Source organism: Piliocolobus tephrosceles, chromosome 2 (assembly GCF_002776525.5).
Source record: "Piliocolobus tephrosceles isolate RC106 chromosome 2, ASM277652v3, whole genome shotgun sequence".
NCBI lineage: Eukaryota > Metazoa > Chordata > Mammalia > Primates > Cercopithecidae > Piliocolobus > Piliocolobus tephrosceles.
The window spans coordinates 48,474,378-48,490,359 of NC_045435.1; the positions used below are offsets into that span (position 1 = coordinate 48,474,378).

The following is a 15,982-nucleotide window of genomic DNA, read 5'->3' on the forward strand; positions in this document are numbered from 1 at the left end:
CTGTTGCACACTGGGTGTAGGGGCACATGTGTGGCAGGACTGCTTGAGCCTAGGCGTTCAAGACCAGCCTGGGCAACATAGTGAGACCTTATCTCAATTGAAATATGTATCTATACAAAAAATAAAATTCATTATAGTTCATCTTGCTGGAAAACAAAATACTGTTTTTTAATTAAAAAAAAATTTTTAAATTTAGAGATGGGGTCTTGCTGTGTTGACCAGGCTGGTCTCGAACTCCTGGCCTCAAGCAATCCTCCCATCTGGGCCTCCCGAAGTGCTGGGATTACAGGTGTGAACAACTGCGCACGGCTGACAAAGTGTTTTTTAAAGACGTACCACTAAATGGAGATTTGATTCACATTTAATAGTTTTTGACAAGTCTTTTCTATTTAAAAACATTACTTTTTTTGTAGCATCATTCTGGCTTTTCACTTAATTTAGTAAATATTTGAGCGCCTTTGTATTCCAGATACTGAGCAAGATTGGCAGGGTTCTGCCCTTATGGAGCAGAAAGAAGGTGGGGGACTGACTAAAACTTGAAAACTATCTAACGTAAGTACCGTGCAGAAAATGAAACAGTATTAATTGGCAGAAGGAGAGCGGGCAGTTTTGGCTAGTGTGGTTAGGGAAAGCCTCTCTAAAGAGATGTCTCTTGGGTGGAGACAAGATGTGAAAAAAACCAGCTTGCCTGTTTTTGGGGTTTCAGCCTTCCAGGTGAAGAGAAGCACAAAGTTCAGAAGTCTTGAGGCACAAAGTCTGGCATGTTCTGAAAGAAGGCCTTTAGACGCCTTGTCAAGGAGTTTAGATTTTTTTTTTTTTTTTGAGATGGAGTCTGGCTCTGTCACCCAGGCTGGAGTGCAGTGGCACGATCTCGGCTCACTGCAAGCTCCGCCTCCTGGGTTCCCACCATTCTCCTGCCTCAGCCTCCCGAGTAGCTGGGACTATAGGTGTCGCCATCACACCCGGCTAATTTTTGTAATTTTAATGGAGATGGGGTTTCACCATGTTGGTCAGGATGGTCTCGATCTCCTGACCTTGTGATCTGCCCACCTCGGCCTCCCAAAGTGCTGGGATTACAGACGTGAGCCACTGCGCCCGGCCGGAATTTAGATTTTATTCTGAGTTTTAAACAGGGAAGTGACACAATGAGTTGCATTTTAAGCTTGTTCAGGCTGTTACATGGATCATTAGGAGCCATATCGTTTCAGGCTAGTGAGATGCTCAGATGAGTCTTCCTTCTGTCTCTTCCCTCATCTATTTCTCTCTTTTCTGGTCTTAAGCTCCTCCATCTTTTCCTTTTTAGTTGGAAAAAAACTCAAATATCTAGAAAAAGGAGGAGCTATATGTACTCCAAAAAAGGGACCTCACAGTAACCTGGGGATAGAGTTAGGTAGGAGTGAGTCAGGGCTCAAGTTGAGGTTCTAGAGGCACGAGGCAGCGAGATCTTGCTCTGGCATCCCCTTACAGAAATAAAATATGCTGATAGAAGTTTATAGTGTAATAGTAAAATATAAAAACAAAAAATAAGTAATGTAGAAAATGAAAACTCTTCACAGTCCTGCTGAAATGATCGCTGTTAACACTTTAATTCTAGAGTTCTCCATCCATTTATTTATTTCTAGATTTCCCTCACTCTTTGTAGATTAATATTAAAGAGATTCAAACTATATATTTAGTTCATTTTTTGTTGTCTTGGATATCTTTTCCCATCTCTGTATATGTGGATCTACTTCATTTATCACATGGATATTAACGTGGTTTATTTAATTCCCTATTGTTAGGTATTTGGTTTTTACCATCATTTTTCAAGGGTATAAATAGTGCTGCAAGGAATATGCTTACACATGTTTTTATACACTTGTCTTAGGCTTCTTTAGTACAGATTTCTGGAGAATACTAGATCATTCTTTAAGAACATTTCAAACTTTTAATAGATATTACCATATTCTTTTCCAAAAAGGATGTACCAAGACTGTATGAGAATAACTCCATGTTGTGATCTTAAGTTGTCTCAGAACCTCTTTGGTTTTCTCAGCTGTCATCTAAGAATACTAAATATCTAACCTCCCTCTTGATTTGGGCATGTGATGTGATTTAGCACATAGTGGATTTTCAGTTAGAAACTTTTGATTGAAAACAAGGTTTGGATTCTGTGGTCCTTAATTCTAGGTCATTTCAGCTCTGACTAAAATGATTTGAGTGTTAGTGTTATATATGGGAAGGTAAGGGCTGTGGAGTCAGTGCAGCCCAGTTCAGAATCCCAGTTTGCTGCTTACAAGCTGTTTGTGAAAGAATTTTCTCAACTGTAAAATGGGGATATAATTCCTACCTAGAGTAGCAATGTAAGTAATGTGGATAATGATTGGAATGTATGCTATGTATCCTGCCTCATAATAGTAAGCTTCTAGTAAATAGTAGCTATTGTTAATAATAAAACAAGTTTCTGAAGGAGGAAGGCTTGAAAAGATGGGATTCCTTATCAACCTCAAAGTTTTCTAAAGGAGGAAACTCCACCCCCCTTACTTCTGCATGGTTTCTGACCATGAACTGAACTCTGAATCTGAATGTTATGGTAGAAAATTAATGTACTTTAAATTTAAACAGTTATGGAATCTGGTTATTTTACCCACTGCTGGGGTGTTCTTGGGCAAGTAGCATGACTTCTCTGTCCAAAAAACAAAGGGTTTGCAGTGGCTTAACCTGTAATCCTGGTATTTTGGGAGGCTAAGGAGAGTGGATTGCCTGAGCTCAGGAGTTTGAGACCAGCCTGGGCAACATAGTGAGAGCCTTTCTCTTTTTTTTTTTTTTTGAGACGGAGTCTTTGCTCTGTCGCCCAGGCTGGAGTGCAGTGGCACGATCTCGGCTCACTGCAAGCTCCGCCTCCTGGGTTCATGCCATTCTCCTGCCTCAGCCTCCCGAGCAGCTGGGACTACAGGCGCCGCTACCACGCCCGGCTAATTTTTTGTATTTTTAGTAGATACGGGGTTTCACCGTGTTAGCCAGGGTGGTCTCAATCTCCTGACCTTGTGATCCACCCGTCTCGGCCTCCCAAAGTGCTGGGATTACAGGCGTGAGCCACTGCGCCCGGCCTGTGAGAGCCTTTCTCTACAAAAAACTGTTTTTAAAAATTAGCTGGGCATGGTGATGCGCATCTGTGGTCCCAGCTACTTGGGAAGCTGAGGTAGGAGGATCATTTGAGCCTGGAAAATCGAAGCTGCAGTGAGCTGTGATCATGTCACTGCACTCCAGCCTGGGCGACACAGCAAGACCCTGTCTCAGAAAATAAATTAATTAAAAAGAAAATGTGGATAGAGGAAGGAATTAAAAATCTGGCCGGGTGCGGTGGCTCACACCTGTAATCCCAGGTGTGATTTGGGAGGCCGAGGCGGGCAGATCACAAGTCAAGAGATAGAGACCATCCAGGCCAACATGGCCAACCCCATCTCTACTAAAAACACAGAAATCAGTTGGGCATGGTGATGCATGCCTGTAATCCTGGCTACTCAGGAGGCTGAGGCAGGAGAATCACTTGGACCTGGGAGGCGGAGGTTGCAGTGAGCCGAGATCATGCCACTGCCTGGTGACAGAGTGGACTCTGTCTCCAAAAAAAAGAAAATAAAATCTTTGGGGTTCTTACACAAATTAAATGAGATAATTTATAAAGTGCCTAAAATACATCCTAGAAATATTAGTTTTTCTTCCTTGAAGTCATAAATTCTGGTTTACACTTTCTTGCAGGTATTTCTCATAGTACTAATGTGTTCCTCACACTCAGGGGTAGTTGATCAGGAAGAAGAGAAATGTAATTGAAAAAGTGATAGACTAGAAGTCTTGAGACCTGGGCTCATGTTCCAGGTTGGCTTTTTTTTTTTTTTTTTTGGGAGATGGAGTCTCGCTCTTGTCCCCCAGGCTGTGCAACCTCCACCTCCTGGGTTCAAGTGATTTCTCCTGCCTCAGCCTCCCCAGTAGCTGGGATGACAGGCACCCACCACCATGCCTGGCTAATTTTTGTATTTTAAGTAGTGATGGCGTTTTACCATGTTAGCCAGGCTGGTCTCAAACTCCTGGCCTTAAGTGATGCACTGGCCTCTTGGCCTCCCAAAGTGCTGGGATTACAGGCGTGAGCCACTGTGCCTGTCCCTTGCTAAATCTTTCTTTTTTTTTTTTTTTTTTTTTTTGAGACGGAGTCTCGCTCTGTCGCCCGGGCTGGAGTGCAGTGGCCGGATCTCAGCTCACTGCAAGCTCCGCCTCCCGGGTTTACGCCATTCTCCTGCCTCAGCCTCCCGAGTAGCTGGGACTACAGGCGCCCGCCACCTCGCCCGGCTAGATTTTTGTATTTTTTAGTAGAGACGGGGTTTCACCGTGTTAGCCAGGATGGTCTCGATCTGCTGACCTCGTGATCCGCCCGTCTCGGCCTCCCAAAGTGCTGGGATTACAGGCTTGAGCCACCGCGCCCGGCCGCTAAATCTTTCTTTCTTTCTTTTTTTTTGAGACAGAGTCTTGCTCTGTCATCCAGGCTGGAGTACAGTGGTACGATCTCGGCTCACTGCAAGCTCCGCCTCCCGGGTTCACACCATTCTCCTGCCTCAGCCTCCTGAGTAACTGGGACTACAGGCGCCCACCACCACGCCTGGCTAATTTTTTGTATTTTTAGTAGAGACGGGGTTTCACCATGTTAGCCAGGATGGTCTCGATCTCCTGGCCTTGTGATCCACCTGCCTCGGCCTCCCAAAGTGCTGGGATTACAGGCTTGAGCCACTGCGCCCGGCCATCCCTTGCTAAATCTTTTAACTGCTGGTCCCATTTTCCTCATCTATGAAGTATTTTATGGAACTGTACTATTACAGAAAATTTTCTTTGCTAATAAATGCAGGAGGTATCACTTATGAAAAACCCACATCATGCTATTTTCATAATTGGGCTTTATATATTGTGTTCTTGGGTTAAATACTTTGTTCTAGACTTATAATTATTTGTGTTTCTTACCAGGTTTAAGAATTGTTTAAGCTGCATCAATGGAGCACATACAGGGAGCTTGGAAGACGATCAGCAATGGTTTTGGATTCAAAGATGCCATGTTTGATGGCTCCAGCTGCATCTCTCCTACATTAGTTCAGCAGTTTGGCTATCAGCGCCGGGCATCAGATGATGGCAAACTCACAGATCCTTCTAAGACAAGCAACACTATCCGTGTTTTCTTGCCAAACAAGCAAAGAACAGTGGTATGTGAAAATTCTACTTAGGAAATTTAGCTATTTATCTGCCTGTGGGACACATTAAGGATCATGTTGTTCAACTTAAAGACAGGCAAAATATTCATTGTCATATAGGGTCTTTATTAATTTTTTTTCTAACTGCAGATTTATTTCTTTATATTGCTGTTCCTTCCACACCCCCTATTTTTTCCCACCTCTTGGCCTTCCTTCTATTACTCTTGCTTGGAATGTCTTCCTTTGTGCCACTTCATCCAAACAAATAGTACATTTTTATGTGTATATTTCAAAGAATTTTCTTTGAAAAGTCTCTAGGCCTTTCCAACTACTTTTTTTAGAAGACATTTTATTTCTTCTATTAAAATATTCACCTAAAGCTTTTTGAATATTACAATCAAGCATAAAGAAGAAAGTAAAATTACATAGAAAAAATTATTTTTGTGTATTTCATAGGCCCAGGACAAGTCTGGAGGCAGCTTACATACAGTCTTCTTTTTCAGGGCACTGACACCAGCCAGTTAATTCTGCATAGTTTATTTTTGTTGTACCAGTGACAGGTTCGTATTGGCGTCATGGCAGGACAGTGCCACTAGGTTTTTGGATAGAAAATTTCTTTTCTTTTTTTTTTTTTGTTGTTGTTTTTTTGTTTTTGAGACGGATTCTCACTCTGTCACCCAGGCTGGAGTACAGCTCACTGCAACCTCTGCCTCCTGGGTTGAAATGATTCTCCTGCCTCAGCCTCCCAAGTAGCTGGGACTACAGGCACACGCCACCACGCCCAGCTGATTTTTTTGTATTTTTAGTAGAGACGGGGTTTCACCATGTTGACCAGGCTGGTCTCAAACTCCTGACCTCAGGTAATCCACCCGCCTCGGCCTCCCAAACTGCTGGGATTACTGACGTGAGACACCACCCCAGCCTGATACGAAACTTCAGTTTTTCTAAGAATTTAGCACTCAAAAAAGTTATCTGGCTGGGTGTGGTGATTCACGCCTGTAATGCCAGCACTTTGGGAGGCTGAGGTGGGCAGATGGCTTGAGCTCAGGAGTTCGAGACTAGTCTGGGCAACATGGCATACCCCATCTCTATGAAAAAAATTTTTAAAAGTAGGCCGGTTGTGGTGGCTCACGCCTGTAATCCCAGTACTTTGGGAGGCCAAGGCCAGCACATTACTTGAGATCAGGAGTTCGAGACAAACCTGGCCAACATGGTGAAACCCCATCTCTACTAAAATTACAAAAATTAGCCAGGCATGGTGTTGCGCGTTTGTAATCCCAGCTACTTGGGAGGCTGAGGCAGGAGAATCACTTGAACCTGGGAGGCAGAGGTTGCAGTGGGCCGGGATTGCGCCACTGCACTCCAGCCTGGGCGAAAGGGCGAGACTCTATCTAAAGAAAGAAATAACAACAAAAATATAGCCAGGCGTGGTGGCACGCATCTGTAGTCCCAGCTACTCGGTACTCAGAAGACTGAGGTGGGAGGATGGCTTGAGCTCAGAGGTCGCAGTGAGCTGAGACCGCACCGCTTCACCCCAGCCTGGGTGACAGAGAGCCAGACCCCTTCTCAAAGAAAAAAAAAAAAATTTCTACTATTATGGATAAAACAAAACCAACCACCTGGCCAAAACAGAAAAGTGAAATTGTATTGGTTTTGCTTAGTGGAACTGTTCAGAGAACTTGAGTTCAAAACTTCCATGCCTCTTCCTCTCCTATCCTCTGTTCTTTGTGTAAAATCAATGCATTGTGTTTATACCGTATAGTCAGGTGAAGCAAGGTTCTGAGGTGGGGAACCCCAGTCCAGAGTTTTCTCTGTTTGCTTGTAACAGTTCCACTCTTCCCAATTTGTTAATAAATTGTTCATACTTTTTTTGTGAACCTAAGGAGCCCCAGTATAGTGTTGAATACTTAGGTGCATTTTGAACTGAAGGCAGAACTCAAAAGTCCAATTAAAGTTTGAGTAAGTTTATCTTTGTCTTCCTAAAAATGAAAATTTTATGGCTGGCAAAATAAGTAGTAATAATCCCCTCTATCTGAATAGTGGTCTTTCGTTTGCAAAGTAATTTTACCTACTGTTTCTCGTTAATTTTCTTTCTGACCCTAAATTGAGAAGTCAGATATAGGAAGTGTGTGTTATGAGAAGTTGAAGACCTTTTGGTGCTTCTTCAGAGTGTTATTGAGACTATCTTCTCCATCCTCATCTGCTACCAGTTTGCCCAGCAGGCTGGGAAACTTAATTTGGCATAGTGATTAAGTGTATGAACCTTTAAAACAAGAAAACCCCAATTTACATCCTTGCATTGCCTTTTATTAGCTATATCATTTAAACAAGTTTTGTACTTTTTTGAGCCTGTTGTTTTTTTTTTTTTTTGAGACGGAGTCTTGCTCTGTCGCCTGGGCTGGAGTGCAGTGGCTGGATCTCAGCTCACTGCAAGCTCCGCCTCCCGGGTTTACGCCATTCTCCTGCCTCAGCCTCCGGAGTAACTGGGACTACAGGCGCCCGCCACCTCGCCCGGCTAGTTTTTTGTATTTTTAGTAGAGATGGGGTTTCACCGTGTTAGCCAGGATGGTCTCGATCTCCTGACCTCGTGATCCGCCCGTCTCAGCCTCCCAAAGTGCTGGGATTACAGGCTTGAGCCACTGCGCCCGGCTTGAGCCTGTTTCCTGACCTTTATGAAATGATGCTTGTACTTAGTACAGTGACTGATTCATTAGTGAAGTGGTAGCTATGATGATGATTATTACATATTTTTTTTAGATAGAGGCTCTCAACGTCACCCGGGCTAGAGTGCAGTGGCCCGATCTCGGCTCACTGCAACTTCCGCCTCCCAGGTTCAAGTGATTCTCCTTGCCTCAGCCTCCCAAGTAGCTGGGATCACAGGCACCCGCCACCACATCTGGCTAATTTCTTTGTATTTTTGTTAGAGATGGGGTTTCACCATGTTGGCAAGGCTGGTCTCAAACTCCTGACCTTGTGATCCGCCCGGCTCACCTTCTCAAAGTGCTGGGATTACAGACGTGAGCCACCGTGCCTGGCTGCTGTGACTATTTCTTAGCTTTTTTTTTTTTTTGAGACGGAGTCTCGCTCTGTCGCCCAGGCTGGAGTGCAGTGGCCCGATCTCAGCTCACTGCAAGCTCCGCCTCCCGGGTTTACGCCATTCTTCTGCCTCAGCCTCCAGAGTAGCTGGGACTACAGGCGCCCACCACCTCGCCCGGCTAGTTTTTTGTATTTTTAGTAGAGACGGGGTTTCACAGTATTAGCCAGGATGGTCTCGATCTCCTGACCTCGTGATCCGCCCGTCTCGGCCTCCTAAAGTGCTGGGATTACAGTCTTGAGCCACCGCACCCGGCCTATTTCTTAGCTTTTTATACATCTATGTAGTCCTTGATCACCTCCATTTGAGCACAGCTGGTGGTTGGAAACCAAGCTTGACTTCCTACAGCTTATGAGAAGGTTGTAGCCTAGGTTAGTTTTGCCTATTTCTTTGAGTAAAGATGAACTAACTGTGGAAGAACTAGCTGCTTACACCAGGCACCAAGCTTCAGGAAAGCGGTAGAGGAGAGAAGAGTCACTGAGTAAGGCCAGCACCATCAGTCAGCTGTTTTTACTCCTCCCCAGGTTGCTTCACTTCCTGAACCCAGAATGACTCTCATAATCACTCAGTGGGTTCTAGAAATTATTTAGCTGATTACAGCATGTATCCATGGAGGGCTGTAAAGAGGAGAATGAGACAGAGGACGTGTATCTGATTTAAATAATTTTAGATGTGATAATTAGGTTTTTGAATGTTTCTTGTAATTTTTATTTTCTAAACGTGTACCTCTTTGACTTCCTCCTGCTGCTGTTGCTGCTGCTGTTGCTGCTCCTACTGCTTCTAATTATTATTAGATGAATGATTGACTGGAGCCAAGGACCACTACTGTTAGAATCAGCTGACCAGCAGGTTAAAATACAGATTCGTTCTGTATGAATGGGCTTTATTCCATACTAACTGAATCAGAGTCCTTGGATGTGTTGGACAGGTAGATGGAACCTATGTTTTCACAAGCTTCTCTGAGGATTCTAATGCCAGCTACATTTGGGAACCTGACTGGATTAGACGATATTTAAAGAACTGTCCAGCTTGAATTACGATTTAATGAAGACTGATAATATAACAGATATCACTTTATAGCTTAGAAAACATTGCTATGCAGTATTTGATGCAGGTCATGATTCTGTTAGTGTATGTTTATTACTCTTCGTTTTCCTCCTTAGTGTCTTCATAGTTCAGATCAGTATAGCTTACTTGTTTTGTTTCTGAAAAGCTGGAAGTTGGTGGGTATCACTGCGTCAAGAAACTTTTAAAATAAACTTATTTTGGAACATTAAAAAATATATACAGGCTGGGTGCAGAGGCTCTTCCCTGTAATCCCAGCACTTTGGGAGGCTGACGAGCCCAGGAGTTTGAGACCAGCCTGGGCAATATAGTGAGATCTTGTCTCTACAAAAAAAAAAAAAAAAATTAGCTAGGGGTGGTGCTGCCCACCTGTGGTCCCAGCTGAGACTGAGGCAGGAGGATCACTTGAACCGGGGTGGTCAAGGTTACATGAGTCATGATCATGCCATTGTATTGCAGCCTAGATGACAGAGCAAGACCCTGTCTCAGTATATATAATATAGATTTTATACACACACACACACACACCTGCACATAGAGAGAATAACAAATCTGATGTACTGCTTACCCACTTTCAACACTTAGCTAACCATGGCAGTCCTGCTTAATCTGTGTTTTCATCCACTCCTTTCCCAGTGTTTTGACACAAATCCTGGATACCATTTGTCTGAACTATTTTGGTATGTACAAGGAACTTTTTTTTATTTTTATTTTTTGAGACGGAGTCTCGCTCTGTCGCCCAGGCTGGAGGGCAGTGGCCAGATCTCAGCTCACTGCAAGCTCCGCCTCCCGGGTTTATGCCAGTCTCCTGCCTCAGCCTCCCGAGTAGCTGGGACTACAGGCGCCCGCCACCTCACCCGGCTAGTTTTTTTTTTGTATTTTTTAGTAGAGACGGGGTTTCACCATGTTAGCCAGGATGATCAATCTCTTGATCTTGTGATCCGCCCGTCTCGGCCTCCCAAAGTGCTGGGATTACAGGCTTGAGCCACCGCGCCTGGCCTGTACAAGGAACTTTTAAAGAATGCTAATTTTATTTATTTTTAAATAGGTAAAGCATTCATATGAGCCAGAAGTCTTGGGTGACCCCTGCCCCTGTATTCCCATTTCTTTTCCTCAGAGGTTTCCTATGATCAATCTTCTATCTGTCCGAAGAATCAGTTGGTTTCCCCTTACCCTGTTGTTCACGACCTTTCCTTTCTTCCACATCTCTGAAGGAGAGGAAAAACCATCGGTAGCTAAGGAGGCTATCACAAACTCCAAAGGAACTTTTTTCTTTTGGAAAATCTTTTCCTTTCTCCCAGATGATTGATCCTCCCGGAAAATATTCCTCCCCCACTCCCATCACCTTCTGAGCTAATCTGTTACAAGTTCAAATTCTTCTATACTGTACTCTGAATGTGGAGTCCATCTTTGGGCTTCAAATAATGATTACTGGGCAAATAAGTCCCCATCAGTCCCTGGTGATAGCAAAATAAAGCCTTGTGAAAAACTTCTTATGTTGCCCCTGTCTGATGTTTTCAAATTCTTTAGGCTCACATGCATTTCCTTCTTTCCTAGATTGTTTTCTCTGCTTTGCATCCAAATACTATACCCTGGTTTGGAGCCTGGTAACTAGGAGGGCCCAGATACCTATGTCCTGTTTCTTAAGACTTTTTTCTGTTGTAAACCAGCTGGAGAAGGTTGGCTGGATTGGCATTGAGGTGCCTGGAGTAAGAGCCAAGATTAAGAACACTTTGGGCCTTTTGGAGCCCTGCTTTGCTTCCTTTCCCCTCCCCGTGTATTCGCATAGGTAAATATATGCATACACTCACCACCTTCTGGGGAAGGGGTTGGCTGGCTGCTGTAAGCTGTTAACACTTTCAGAGGAGGAACTTTGCTGTAAGAAGTTAACAAGCACTGCAAATCTATGTTTTGCCCTCCTTGCTGGCCATACTGACTCTAGTTACTTTACTTTTGATTAACTCTTGGCTTTGAAGATAAAACATGGAGGACTTTTATTAAAACTGAAATTTTAGTTCAAATTTTTTTACAGCTGCCATTAATTGTGAGTATCCTGGGCACTCACACTTCCCAAGAGGGTTCTGAGTACCTGCCTAGCTTTTTGAGGATTGAGTACAGGGAAATGTAGAGAAGTATGTGCCACTAAGGCTGCTTGGTATGGTATGCACATATATTTAAACTAAGATTGGTGGTTGTCCCTACAGCAGGGCTGGAGTTCTATATCTTCCACTTCCTACTTTGCCTTCACTAGTGTTAAGTACTTCTGAGATGGAATTTTTGTTAGAATGATTAGTCATTTTTGTTGAAATAAGTTGAAGTACAAATTTTGATCATAAAAATTCATGTTTGTTTATAGAGCAGATTGGCTTATTTCCTCTTTAATGAATCTAATAAACATACATGTGTATACATTCTAATCACACAAAATTAGAGACATGTAAAGGAAAAGTTTATCATTTTATCTTTCTTAACCACTATCTCTTGATGTGAACAGCTAAGTGTAAATCTTTCCGCACTCATATAACATACAAATTTCTTCACCTTTTTTTTTTTTTTTTGAGACAGAGTCTCGCTCTTGTCACCCAGGCTGGAGTGCAATGGTGTGATCTTAGCTCACTGCATCCTCTCCCTCCTGGGTTCCAGCAATTCTCCTGCCTCAGCCTCCTGAGTAGCTGAGATTACAGGTGCCCGCCACCACGCCTGGCTAATTTTTGTATTTTTAGTAGGGACGGGGTCATTGTGTTGGCCGGGCTGGTCTCGAACTCCTGACCTCAGATGATGCACCCGCCTTGGGCTTCCCAAAGTGCTGAGATTACAGGTGTGAGCCACTGTGCCTGGCCTCTTCATCTTTAAAATAATCTTACTCTACTATTCTGAAGGATATTTTCCCCCAATTAATACATCATGAACTCCTCTCCATCCAGGTTATTATAAATAATATAATAGCTGCATAATGTGACATAATACAGATGTCTCACACTTCATTCAAGTACTTACCTATTGCTGTACATTCAGGTTGTTTCATATATGTGTGTGTGCGTGTGCCATCACAAGCAATGCTGTCATAAATTTGCCTGCACCTTTACAGACTGGTGTGTTTATTTCTGTGCCCACCTTTCCAAGGGGTACTGCAGCCTGTGTTGGTCCTAAAGGTGATCCTTTGTTTGTAGGTCAATGTGCGAAATGGAATGAGCTTGCATGACTGCCTTATGAAAGCACTCAAGGTGAGGGGCCTTCAACCAGAGTGCTGTGCAGTGTTCAGACTTCTCCACGAACACAAAGGGTAAGAGCTCAAAAGTCAATTGACTTCTTCAAACTAGTAAGGATCTTCTAGCTTCAAATAGCTATGTTTGTATTAAATTGTACTAGCTTCCTATAGAATATTGTATATTCCTATGCCTTTCTTTATAAAGAGATAATTCAGAAAAATAGGTATTAAGAAATTGAAATTATTGCTTGGACATTCTCCTGAAAAGTTAAGTACATGTTCAGCTGGGCATGATGGCCAATACCTGTAATTTTAACACTTTGGGAAACTGAGGCAAGAGGGTTGCTTGAGGCCAGGAGTTCAAGACCAGCCTGGGCACACAGTGAAGGCCCATCTCTACAAAAAAAATTTAAAAAACTAGCCAGGCATGGTGGTGCGGCCCTGTAATCCTAGCTGTTCGAAATGCTAAGGTGAGAAGATTGCTTGAGTCCAGGGCTTTGAGGCTGCAGTGAGTCATGATTGTGCCACTGGACTCCAGCCTGGGCTGGAGCAGGATCATATCTATTAAAAACAAAAAAGAAACAACAACAAAAAAACACATGTTAGGTATTGATAATGTTTCCATGGATGGAAACAGTAATGTTAGATGCTATGTTTTTTGAGGCAAAGATTTTTATTTGTGTTTACTGTGTTTCCTGTAATGCATTATATAGACTGGGCACTCAGAAAGTGCATTATTATATATATAAAGAATGCTGGCCGGGCGCGGTGGCTCAAGCCTGTAATCCCAGCACTTTGGGAGGCCGAGACGGGCGGATCACAAGGTCAGGAGATCGAGACCATCCTGGCTAATACGGTGAAACCCCGTCTCTAATAGAAAATACAAAAAACTAGCCGGGCGACGAGGCGGGCGCCTGTAGTCCCAGCTACTCGGGAGGCTGAGACAAGAGAATGGCGTGAACCCGGGAGGTGGAGCTTGCAGTGAGCTGAGATCCGGCCACTGCACTCCAGCCTGGGCGGCAGAGCAAGACTCCGTCTCAAAAAAAAAAAAAAAAAAAAAAAAAAGAATGCTATCCTCGGGAGATTGCCTTTTCTCATTCACTAATTTTTGTTGTTGTTCAGTTAAATGTGTCCTAATCCCTGCTGTTTAATAGATTGTTTAAAGATACAGAAGCATTTCTGCTTCAGGGAAGATTCACAGTTTATCCTATTCCTAATGGTGGTGGCAAGATAGAGGCATCCCCTCAAAGGCTAGGAGTAATACCTCAAAGCAGCAGAACTGTCTGTAATTATCCATTATTCCCTCCACCCCTAAAATATAGGGAAACCTTTAAAGGGTTCTTTTTTTACTCTCTTCTTGGAAAGGGTCACTTATGTTATTCATCTTTAGCTTACATTTTTTTCATGTTTCAAAGAGTTCTCCAGTTTGAGAGAATAGCCCAGGGAATAAATCTACTCAAAGGGGTGAGCGTAATTCTCAATTTAGGAGGCGTTTGTCGAAGTGCAAATCTGTGAAGCAGATGTTAATTTTGCTGAATGTAGCCCAGGTTGGGTCCCTAAGCCAATCCATAGTGCTCCTTAAGGACTAGAGAGGTTCTGAGACAGGGAGGGCTTGGTCTACTCTCATCCAAGGCTGCACTGGTTTGGAGCTACTCTGGAGTCTCTAGGACAGAGAGCAGATTGTCATTAGGATCAGTCTGCAGATTGATGAGAAAATAAGGCTTGTCCTCCCTCTCTTCATAAGGGCAAAATTGTCCTTTGGAATTATAGGGAGTTATAGGTGCTGTATAGGTAATTATATTAAGGAGTGTATTATTTACTGTTGGATAGTGAGAAAAATGGCTTGACTAGGCTTCTGGTAGATGATGAAGAGGCTTGAATGATGCTGTACATGTTATTCTCTTTACCTCAGAATATTCTTCCTTTGGAAAATGGGCCAGATTAACTGGATACAACATGAGAAAGGAATTGGGCATTGATTTTTACTTATATGTATCTGTTTTTTTATCTTTTTTATACTGTAGGCAGAGAAAGTGTGGTTTCAGAATAGATTTTAAAAGACAGTTCTAAGTTTCTCATTGACTTTTAGACCCTACAACTACAGATTTGAGTCTGTTATTAATAGAAAAGTACATTTTTCATTTGTGGTTCCTTTCTATTTATCTAGATTGAAATAGGCTACTGAAGACTAAATTTTGTACTGCAGCAATATTTATAATCCATTTTACAGGATTTGGGGAGTTTTGTAAGATTTTAATGTTACAAATTCCAATTTAATGTATATTGACTTTATCGTGAGATTGTTATATATCGTTGTTTAAATAAAACTTTATTCTGGCCAGACATGGTGGTGCACGCCTGTAATCCCAGCACTTTGGGAGGCTGAGGCAGGAGGACCGCTTGAGGCCGAGGATTCAAGACAAGCCTGGGCAACACAGCAAGACTCTGTCTCTACCAAAAGACATTTTTTTTAAATAAATAGAAAACTTTATTCTAAGAACATGGGCTTTGGAGTTCAGCAGACCTAGATTCCAACATAGGCCCTTAAACTTGCTCTGTGGCCTTCAGCAAGTTACCTTCTTAGAGTCCCAATTTTCTTATTTTTCAGATAGAAATAATACATACTTCATAGATTTGTTGTATGAATTAAATAAATTATTGTTGTATGGATAACATAAAGTTGTGTTTATATAGCATGTGATAAATGGTAGCTGTTGTTATTTCTATTGCACTTTTACCTTGTTTAAACATTTCCCGTTCATACTTTTTTTAAAAATTCTTTTTAGTAAAAAAGCACGCTTAGATTGGAATACTGATGCTGCCTCTTTGATTGGGGAAGAACTTCAAGTAGATTTCCTGGATCATGTTCCGCTCACAACACACAACTTTGTAAGTTGCAGATCTCCTCTCTTTCTGGCATGTTGAGGGCTTTGCCAGGCATAACAAATTTCTCAGGTAATATGCGTATGTATATAGTTGAATTGTTTAAAGCTGTTTATGCTGTTGTTTACGGTAAGGCAGTTTAGATTTCATTAGCCAGAGATACACTTTAATTTGTGATTTGAATTCTGTAAATGTTGGAAGTACGATTCATTTTGTAAAAACTCTTTTGGAGGCCAAGGAGGAAATGACTTTGTCTTTTGTCATCTTTTATTTATTCAGCATAATTTCCACCTGTGTTCTTGTAGGCTCGGAAGACGTTCCTGAAGCTTGCCTTCTGTGACATCTGTCAGAAATTCCTGCTCAATGGATTTCGATGTCAGACTTGTGGCTACAAATTTCATGAGCACTGTAGCACCAAAGTACCTACTATGTGTGTGGACTGGAGTAATATCAGACAACTCTTGTAAGGCATTGTTCTTTTTCTCAAGGAATATAGGGATGAGGAGTATAAATACTTTAAAG

The 15,982-nt window shown here is 42.5% G+C and overlaps 1 protein-coding gene across 8 annotated transcripts in view; it reads left to right on the top strand.

Moving 5' to 3' along the window:
* Window positions 1-15,982, top strand: part of RAF1 (Raf-1 proto-oncogene, serine/threonine kinase) — an 85,993-nt gene that overhangs the window by 44,887 nt on the left and 25,124 nt on the right. For 4 of the 8 annotated variants that reach the window (XM_023218394.1, XM_023218400.2, XM_023218395.3 and 1 more), the window contains 4 exons: window positions 4,990-5,222; window positions 12,540-12,652; window positions 15,364-15,466; window positions 15,766-15,923. In XM_023218394.1, the coding sequence (XP_023074162.1) occupies window positions 5,016-5,222; window positions 12,540-12,652; window positions 15,364-15,466; window positions 15,766-15,923 (581 nt within the window). In that variant the 5' untranslated portion in view covers window positions 4,990-5,015. Of the gene's footprint in view, window positions 1-469; window positions 553-4,989; window positions 5,223-12,539; window positions 12,653-15,363; window positions 15,467-15,765; window positions 15,924-15,982 lie in introns of those variants that run through there. The other 4 variants (XM_031935168.1, XM_031935169.1, XM_023218401.1 and 1 more) reach the window with 2 other exon arrangements.